Raw genomic sequence first — 10,534 nt, forward strand, 5'->3', positions numbered from 1 at the left:
GGCATTGGAGTCAAGTCTGCTGTGCTCCTCATGTCAAGGAGCATCCTGCGATTCATCGGTCTGTCCTGTCAGTATGAAATAAAGACTTGATTGAACCCAGCCTGCCTCCAGAGTCCTGCACTTGGGTCCTGTCCGTATCTGTGACAATAAGGTCTATAAAAGCACTGTTGTTTTATCATTGCTACATCTGAAAATGTTGAACATTTACATAGAAATATTGGTGATTTGTTCCTGAATTAACACGATACCACAAACGTTGTACCAATTGCTCCCACTTGCTCGGACTAGTACATGGTTGGCAGTTGCAAGGTGACTCAATAGGTTTCATGATACAAAGTTGATACAGATAAGTTATGGAAAGCTAAATCTTGTTGAATTGGGAAAGCAAAACAAAACTGTTTTTTGTTTTTTTGATTTGTTTTCACACAAAAATGACCCAGTTGATCAAAGCATTTACAAATGAATATCACAGGTGTATATACTATGCTTTTGTGTCTCCAGGAAGTCTTCAAGCTGCAAAACATTACAATCTTACTAAGAACTCAAAATATCTGGTCACATGAGAAAATAACATAATAATAGCACATACAAAAACCACCAGCAAGCAAGAGTGACTTCCTTGACATTTATGAACAAGCATTCTAAAGAAAAACAAACAAACATGCAATTCATATTTGTTCATGTAAAGCACTTTAAATTCCTTGTTAAAGCAAAAATAAAGTTGAATTGAATTAACTTAAAAAAATGTTTTAAATAAAAATAAAATCCAGTGTCATGATGCAAAGATCAGAAAAACCTACGGCATCGACTGGTCTGAATGTGTCACTTGGACGCAGGGAACAGTGTGGGGATGACATCACACTGAAAGCTCTCAACCTGCATTTAGCTCTATGAAGGATGGAGGGAAACACCCTTAAAATCACTCACTGAAAAAGAGCAAAAACACCAACTGAAACTTTGGGTGTGCACTTTTCATGGTGCATGGACAAGACACAGTAGGGTAGCGCTTTTAATCAGTCTGCTCAGGAGTCAGACCAGGCGACACACATTTCAGCATTCATACAGGAGAATGTAGACAGACTTCACTAAGCAGGTCAATACGACACAGCACAACAAATTGAGACATTAACGGTTTTGGATGAACAGCAGATGTCACATCTGGAGCAAACACCGTGGAAATGAGGGTCAGTCTGACTGTCCTGTGAACACATTGTTCTTGTTATGCTGAAAGGCTGCTTGCCATTACTGCTGTTGACTAAAGAAGACCTTTACGAGGGCTGTGTGGTACACTAAGCAGAATTCAGCTATTCATTGCCACTTTCTGTCAATCTGTTTTAGCTTTAAAAAAAAAAAAAAAAAAACCAGGAAGATTAGGGATACTCTGCACAGAAATAATAGGGATGTTCTCATTGTGGAAACGAGTCTTAAGAGCTACTCCACCAAGTAGCTGATTCAATGTGTTATCCAACATTCTATGCGTCAACACTACACTGTCTGTGTTTTAAAATTCAACATCTCAACAGAAACCAGGTAACATCTGGTAAAGACTTATACTTTCAAGAAGTAAAGATGTGAGAGCCCCACAGGATTTGCTCTGTTTATGTTTTTTTTTTGTAATTAAGTTTCAATTCTATTTTAGATTATGCGCTAATTACCACATTACTAGACATGACCAGAAACCTGAAGGAGTCCTCTTGCCAGTCGCCACACAAAGTGAACACAAACAGAACTCTGTACCTTCTCTGTTGCTCCACATGGGGACACATTTAAACAGACTGGGTTTATTTGAAGAGTAACGTATATGAAAACCGCCTGCTGAACAGCAAGGTCTTCAGTCATGTTTACCAAATCTTGACTACTCTCTCCTCATGTTTCACCACTGACATTAATTTGTATCAGAGCTTGTTTTCTTTTGAAGCTTAGATCTACATATTAGTTGCCAAACTAAAAAGGAAATAACAATCTGGATTGGATCACTTCATCCAATAAGATAATTCGTAAGCACATAGAAACAAGTTTGCCTAAAGTTATTAAAGTCCTTCACATCTGTCTTCACCCACTTCCCACAATTACTGACGCATCCGTGTATTTGGTGTTTACACTTCCCAAACGTTGTGTACACAAGAAAGACAGACAGAGTACCTTTTTGTGTTATAATGAGTCTAAATCTGCACACTTGTGTAGTTTCTTCTGTCGGCTAGTTCGGGAGAGACAGGCACTATGTCTCTCACTACTACACAGTGCATGGTAATGCCCTCAGCTACTGCTCCGGGCTATATGCAGGACAACAAGCAAGGTATTGAAAGAAACATCTCATGAAGTTTACGAAACAGTCTGTCTCTAAACGTTACCCGCTACGAGATATCGCAGCAGTGACAGGGACCAAGTTGTGGTCCGACTTGCTTGTGAATCCTGAGGGGTCAGTGAAGGAAAAAAAACAACAACATCCAAGTCTGTCTGAGCACAAGTTTTACACTGAACCATCCTCAGTTCTGCCCCTCAGCCTTCTTCTAAAGTCTCTACATATGTTGTTTACACCCGATCATAAACAAAACATGCCGGCCCCAGATTTACATCAGGAAAGTGAGATAAGGTGCATAGATGAGGGTGTTCACACTTCTGTACTGACTGTGTTAAAAGACAGTTTATTGAAAAGGTATAACACAGTTTGATGGCCCAGGTTTAGTGAAATTAAATCATTTCATGACTTAAAACACAAAGTAGATGCTCTTTGTTGTAAAGAAGAGGCTTTTCCTCTGTAATGTGTTGGATTGTCTGCCACATGTGAAACATGTGAAAGGGCCCAGCTTAAGCAAAAAAACAACAAAAAACTGAACAAACGGGACGATTTTATCCCTAAATGTCACACAGTTGGATGTTGCCTTTCTGTGGCGTTGAAACCCAACGGTAAGTCTCGGGTGTTCAGACATTCCTATGATCACAGGCAATATTTTGGCAAAAAGAGCACCATGGAAAAACACTGAACTGTTTCACTGAACTGTTTCAGCAGTCAAGACTTCATCAGAGCACCTGACCGTGTAGTTTTTCTTTTCGTTCTTTTTTTTTTTGGGAGGGGGGTTCCTTTGTACGTGACCTGATTAAAACTTGCAGACTACCACATTTGATCTCTGATTGCAAGAGTACTTATGTACTTTCCCCACATTACACGTGTGTTACAGATGGTAACGTTCTTGTAAAAACACTCTGACAAATGAATACCTTCATACAACTAAATCATGACTTTGAAAACAATGGAGTTATATGTTTTTTTTTAAGACATGAAAAGACTATAAAAAAAAAAAATCAAAAGGCTAACAACATTTACAGCAGGTTTCGTCTTATAAGCAATCATCGAATGTGGGCGGAGCCAACACTCATTGTTATTTCTGTCTTTACTACCCCAGCATGTGAGTTCCCTTAACAGGGAGCACAGTCAGAATAAGAATCTGCATTTGTGGCATTGCTCAAAGCTCGATTATGGCAAATGATGAATACATCTTTGTCTCGAAACCCAAGAAAACAGAGCCAACATTGTGCAGCTTGAAAAGGAAGATTTGAGATAAATAGATTCAAGAGAAATAAACCACAAGGTCCGTCTGTAGGATGAACATGAATTCAAATAGTAAACCTCACAGATGCCCGAAAACACTGACTCTTCTGACGTAGTGCAAAATAAATGCGTGTGATGTTCAATGTCGGAGCTATTGACGTGTTTTGAGACATGTTTGATTGCATATTTGTATAGTATCATCATTGAAATGGCTTCAGCAAGTTTTTCCTGCTATAGTGAGATACATTTAAAGGAACGGCAAAGCATCCCCCTCAAAGTTTTCCCATTTAAGCCAGACACACGTACTCAATAAAGAGTTTGTTTTTGTTTTTGTTATCACACAACACAAAATAAATATACACACTTAAAATTCCCTTTAGCTGGCAGGTGCATGAAAGGTTAAGCACATATTGTTGTTAGTATAGTTAGTAAAAAAAAAAAAACACAAGCGCATTTATTTTCCAATTGATAAACAAAACACAGGTAAACTCGTGAATACTGTCATTTCGGTCTTATGAATCATAATGACTTGGGGTTAATTACTGAAAATGATTGATTTGAATGCTCAGGATTTTAGTTGTGAAAATCTTTTATAATAAGAGATAATTCTGTAAAGTAAAGTCATTCCTCTTTGATTCCAATGACATGATGACAGTGTTCATGACCATGACAGATTGATTTGAACAAAAATGAATAGCATGCCTGATTAAAGGAGTCTAAGCTTAGTACATAGCTCCAGGAAGCAAGAAACGATGTTAATCATACTGCCTGAAAAAAAAAAAAAACACTGATGTGGCTTCTATTATCCATCTCTTGCTCAGTAATAGAGATTTAAGACTCTCAGTCCCACCAAAAACTGCAAGTAAACTAATTTGCGGGTAAAAAAGAAAACTATACACAGGCAAACTCAACAACAACAGCAACAACAAAAAAACTAAAATCCAATTCATTTCAGGACTATGATATCACTTTAGTCATCACCACTTGTGGTCATTTGAGAAGATGCTCTGCTCTGCAATCTACTGGTTTCATCTCACTGTGCATTATACTAAGAGGTAAACCTGAAACTCCCTCTTTGGTCCAAATGACTGTATCTGTCAGTAGAATGATACACATTTCATAGCATTGAGGATGAAGGTGCAAACACACGACAGTTTGAAATTGGGCCAACCATTATCAATTCATATAGTGTATTCCAATGCGATGGCTCGCCATTGACTTATCTGTCTGAAAACAGCTCAATGTACAGCAATGGACTACCCATAATAACATGCACACTGTCCTGTTTTGACCCATAGTTTTTGGCAACCTGCCTCACTTGCTCCAAGTCCGGTCAGTCGTGTATCTTACGAATACAATTGACTTCAAAATATCCAAAATAATCCTTTGGGGCCCATTTTCATGGACAGCGCCAGATAGTCAACATGAGCTCCACCCACTCTGGTCTCATTTCACCCTGTGGGAAACAGTACACAAATATCTGGCACGTCAATTTAAAAATGTCTCTGGGTTGATAACATGTTCCAGAACGTTCATGTCACTGATTATTTTGATGAAATCGACCCACCACTCACAACATAACGTATGTCAGTTAAAGTCTAATACATTTAGGCACCAACACACAGTGAAGACAGCCAATTCAAGTTTAAACTGAGTAGCAGAATGAGACGGAACCTTCTGCTGCTACATAGATCACGTGTGAGACATTGAAAGTAAGTCATTTTACGGTTTTATCAAAAATAAATTGTCCCCTTTAGAATTTGGTGGCAGTGGAACGTCCATAAAAAGTTGGGAGAAGGCAAAGTTCACCATTGTGTTGCATCCCCTCCTTGCATAGTAACTGTTGAGAGAGGACCAATTGTTTTAAGTTTGTGAGGGAAACGTTTTGACTGATTGCCACACACTCCAAGTTTTGATCACTACCTGCAGAATCAATATTCTATTCTTGATGCATTTGGAGGACATGTAAAACAGAGATGTCAATTAAAAAGAAAAATGCTATACAGCCTGTCTATACAGTCTGCGTCAGAGCTTGCGACATGCTATCTGATCACCCAGAACGCCCGTTAATGCCAGGTGTAAACGGACCCTCTGCATTACTAATCAAACTCAAACACGTGTTTTTTTTTTACCCCAACATGGTTTCTTCTTACAGTCCAAAAACAAGTATTCAAGGTGAACTGGTCGCAAATGTGTGAATGTGAGCATCTGTATCTGTCCCTCTGTGTGTTTGCCCTGTGATGGACTAGTGACCTGTCCTGGGTGTATCCTGGCTTCCACCATAGTCCGCTGGGATTGGCTCCAGCACCCTGTGACCCTAGACGGTTTAAAGCAGCATTGGAGATGGATCAATGGATTACTTACATTGTGTTGTGTTGCTCCTGTACTCACATTTTTTTTGAGCAAACGCAACCCCCCCCCCAAAAAAAGTCCCATCATGTTGAATTGGAGTTGCATGATTACACGGTTCAACCAAAACTTTTTTTTCCACACTATTGAGATGACAGGCAAGGAATTACGCGCGCGCACACACACACACACACACACACACACACACACACACACACACACACACACACACACACACACACACACACACACACACACACATACACACACACACACACACACACACGCGCGACTTACTCTGCTCGCTGTGGCTGCAGAAGTTTCCTAAAGTCAACACGGTGGTCGTCCGGTCTGTAGTCCAACTCCGCTGCAACCTACCAGCTGAAGCTCCCCCGCTTTATTTCTGCACCGACAGCAGCAGCCATCCCGTAGATCTTCACATTTCTTTTCGCTCTAAACTCTTCTTTCCCCTCCCACAAGCTCCTCAGTTCCATCCCGACATGACTACTATCGGCTAAAACAAACAAATAAACAAACAAAGAGTTGCGCTCCCGTCGTGCGCAGACGGCAGGACGGACGCAGTGAAGGAGGCGATAAGTGAGGAGGATGATGGTGGTGATGAGGGCGGAGCAGGATGCCTCCAAACCGCTTCAGAGGCACTTTTTTTTTTCTTTCTAAGCCTCGGTTTGCTCTTCTTCCGCGTCCGACACGGAAGACTTTTCTCCACATGATCTCAGTACCTTTAAATGAGATAATCTGTGGTCAAATGTTACTCAACAAGCCGTTATTCACTGCGTGCTCACTTCACAGTGCACACTTTACTTATTAATCATATGTTTATCCTTTAACTTTATTTAACAGTTGTGTAGTGAGCCCTCTGAGTGAGTCGTGGCATCTAAAAAAAAAGCTTCTTAAAAAAAAAAGTTTCGGGAAACAAATCCTAATTTGAAACACATGTAAAGTTGCAAAGCTAGTCATCCGAATTGTATCCATAGTGCACTTCAAAATACACATCAAGATGCTGTACATGCTAATATTGAATTAAAAAGACTTAAAAAATAGAGGACATAAAAGAAAATAACACAATGGACCTAGTGTAATAACCCAGTAAAAACAGTCGAATGTCTACAAGTAGACTGCTCCAAAATGACAAGATCCACTAACCATGTGTTTCTTATTTATTATAATAAATGTAATTAGAATAACACACAATGTATTGGGCACTGTATCACAATTCTGTGTCTGTACAGCACAATAATAAGCTTCTAACGTCAATTAACAAGAATGACCCATACAGCCAAACGAAATTCATGTTTAAAAAATTGTGCTGCAAATGTTTTGTTAAGTGGTTTGTTTGTTTGTTTGTTTGCTTGTTTGTTTGTTTGTTTGTTTGTTTGTTTGTTTGTTTGTTTGTTTGTTTGTTTGTTTGTTTGTTTGTTTGTTTGTTTGTTTTGAGAGATGGCATCATCAGTTCTCGGGTCTTCCCATATAGAATATATAAACATATATTTATATTATAAAAAGATACATTTCCAGGTACTTTTGAATAGGCACATTAAGACAAAACAATCCTTGCCCCATTAGATTGTGAAACAAAAAATGTGAATTGTTGCAGCGCCAAAAAGGACAGTAATGAAAGAGTCACAACACAATACGAACAACAATAACATTGACATTAAAAGCATTAACAATCACATGAAAATAAGATAATAAGTATGAAAATAGTTTACGCTATTGTATGATATTGTTGGTCATGATTTGAAATATAGTCGACTAGAGATTGTGCTATTATTACACAGAATAGATGAATAATATATATTCTGCACAGTGTGCCTTACTTATTTCGGTCCTACAGTGAACCCTCCCCCCCTTTTTTTTTTTTTCTTCATAACTGAATTCATAAGTCGGTTTTCCCTCCAAAACCACATGTCCATGATCTGGGCTTTTGTATGATGAGTATTTATGCTCTGAGCAACGCTGCTACCGCGTGGTTGATGTGGAGTACTGCATGGAAGGCGATACTACTCTTGTGGTGTCTCAGCACTGCTGGGGGAGAAAATCTGCGTGCACTGCAAACACACACACACACACACACACACACACACACACACACACACACACACACACACACACACACACACACACACACACACACACACACACACACACACACACACACACACACACACACACACATTCCAAGTCTAAGATAGTCAGCAGAAAGGAGGGAGTTGGATCCGCCTCTGGAGAGCAGAGATGCATCTCATCCTCTTGCAGATGAAGAATTATTTTCTTTTCACCCTTTGGATCCATGATCACGGGATGAGCTGTTATTGTAAGGTGAGGCTGGATAAACATTTCTTTTATCATTCTGTTACTCATGAATATTTTACAGATTGTACACTGTGGGTTTAAGTTATGCATTAAAGAACATATTAGTCTCATGATGGCTGATATGAGGTGGTTGAAATTTATTGAGACGCTCAAAGCTATTCTAATACTATTATCACATTTGAAATCCACATCTACAATCTACTCACACTATTCGTCTACATGCACATTCTTGTTATTCCAGGTAAACCATCATGTCAGGCTCCTCCGGCACGCTGCAGTTTATCTTGCCCACCCACGGGAACGCTGTCCTCAGCAAGATGAACCTGCTGAGAGAAAAGCATCACTTCTGTGATATCACTCTCATCCTTGGGGCTCCACAGGGCTCCACTGTCCAGCCTGTCTTTTTCCACGCTCACAAAGTTGTGCTTGCAGCATCCTCCGACTTCCTTCGGGACCAGTTTGTCCTCCATGAAGGCCAGGCGGAGCTGAGTGTGGGTGTAGTTTCCGATGTGAACGTTGCTCAGGTGTTGCTCCTGACCTGCTACACCGGAGTTCTGCAGGTACAACGCAAATATCTATGCAATTTTTTTTTTTAATCAAGAGCAGAAGCTATATATCAGAATAGTTTATTTCAGTTCTAAAATGTGAGTAAGATGTTATAAAAAAGTGAGATCATTGCTCATCAGCTGATTTTACTGTTTTACTGATTACTGCATCGCAGGTTCCTTTTAAAGAGCTGGTGAGTTACCTGACTGCTGCCAGTGCCCTCCAGATGAGTCAGGTGGTGGAAAAGTGTTCCCAGGCTGTCTCCCAGTACCTCAGCCCCATCACGGCTTTCTTGAAATTGGAGGGACCTTCCGAACAAAAGGAAATCCAGCAGCTAAACAGGAGCCGGCCTGGAAACAGCTTCGAAACAGGGGAGGAAAAGGATGCAACCGAGCCCAACGTGAGCATCCAGAGCACAAATACGCAAGATCGGGGAGCAGGCGTGACCCGGATCAATTTAGGAGTCTGCCAAGAAGGCAACGTCGATAGTCAAATAGTGCCAGGGGTCAGAGAAGATACAACAGGAATGAAAGTTGAAGTAGCTATGTCCCAAGAAGAAGCAGCATGTTGTTTTAACATCCCCGAGTCAGAGGAAATTGAAAGCATTCACCCTTTGCAAACAAGCAACACATTGTTTCATGCTCATCCCTCTGCGGGTACTCTCAAATGTCGGCTGCACCCTCCTGCCACTTTCCAAAACCTCATTTCCCCCGCAGTCGGTGCAAGTTCTGTATCTGCAGGCAATGTATGTCTGGTGGAGAGTTCTCCAAACCAACCGGAAGCAGAAGAGGAAAATAGGTATATGTCAGAGGCTCAGGTGCAACAAGGTAAAAAAGAAAAGATTTCTGATCGACACTGCCAGAGTCGCATTGCTGCAGAAGAGGGCACAGAGGACTCGTACAGTGCGTTTGTTCAGAGGCCATACCTGTGCAGGCGGTGTGACAAAGTCTTCCAGCACTTTAAGAGCTATGTGAGTCACCTCAAGGAGCACAGACGAATTTCCTGTTTGGTCTGTGGGAGAGATTTCTCTCAAAAAAGCCACCTGCTGCACCACATCAGCATCCACATGGGCGTGAAGCCTTTCAGATGCCCGCTGTGCCACAAGACATTCATGCAGAGGACCACCCTGCAGGACCACCTCAACCTGCACACAGGGGGCAGGTCCCAGGAGAGTAGCCACAGTGCCGCGCTGCTGACTCACAGATCAGGCCTCGGCGAGGGAGCGTCACAGAGAGGGCAGTCAACAAAATGTGCTTGAGAAGGCTCTGGGCTGTCAGGAAAGCTAGACACTCTGCTTTCCATGTGCAATTACACTCAGTAATGTCTTTGTTGTGTGTGTGTGTGTGTGTGTGGGGGGGGTTACATCCCGGACAGGCCATCTAAAAATGCATAAGTTAGAACTGTTATGTTTAAGGGTTTGATCAAACATTGGTACCTCTTCTTCCTAAAGACAGACGTGTTTGGATTGTGACACCTGATATATATGCAACTGCAATACAAATAAGTGGAACAAGAAATGTAAAAATGTTATTCTCTTGTAAACACAGTCACACAGAGGGGTGGAATACAACGGAAATTGCTGCTTCAATGACAGAATGCATTAATAAACAAAAAAAACCCACTTAGTGAATAGACTGTAAAATCACAGCAATTATTGTGACAGATTAAAAAGAAATACTGGAGTTCATAGCAAAAATTTTAAAAAGGCTTTTACTGTGTTCCTGTGAAAGAAATTTACTGCGTTAGTAGATCGCT

The 10,534-nt window shown here is 40.7% G+C and overlaps 2 protein-coding genes across 2 annotated transcripts in view; one reads left to right on the plus strand and one right to left on the minus strand.

The window, feature by feature from the left end:
- Positions 1-6,440, minus strand: part of jak2a (Janus kinase 2a) — a 30,761-nt gene extending 24,321 nt beyond the window's left edge. Inside the window, exon 1 of the mRNA XM_080510386.1 lies at positions 6,197-6,440. The gene's annotated coding sequence lies outside the window, so the exon portion shown is untranslated. The remainder of the gene's footprint in view (positions 1-6,196) is intronic.
- A 2,044-nt stretch (positions 6,441-8,484) lies between these two features.
- LOC308140233 (zinc finger and BTB domain-containing protein 6-like) lies at positions 8,485-10,037 on the plus strand (the record flags this gene model as incomplete). Its single annotated transcript, XM_080509918.1, has 2 exons — positions 8,485-8,793; positions 8,955-10,037. The coding sequence occupies 2 exons, from the start codon at positions 8,485-8,487 to the stop codon at positions 10,035-10,037; spliced, it is 1,392 nt and encodes a 463-aa protein (XP_080366044.1).
- Between the last annotated feature and the right edge of the window lie 497 nt (positions 10,038-10,534).

Source organism: Blennius ocellaris (genome assembly GCF_963422515.1).
Source record: "Blennius ocellaris genome assembly, chromosome: 15".
Lineage (NCBI taxonomy): Eukaryota > Metazoa > Chordata > Actinopteri > Blenniiformes > Blenniidae > Blennius > Blennius ocellaris.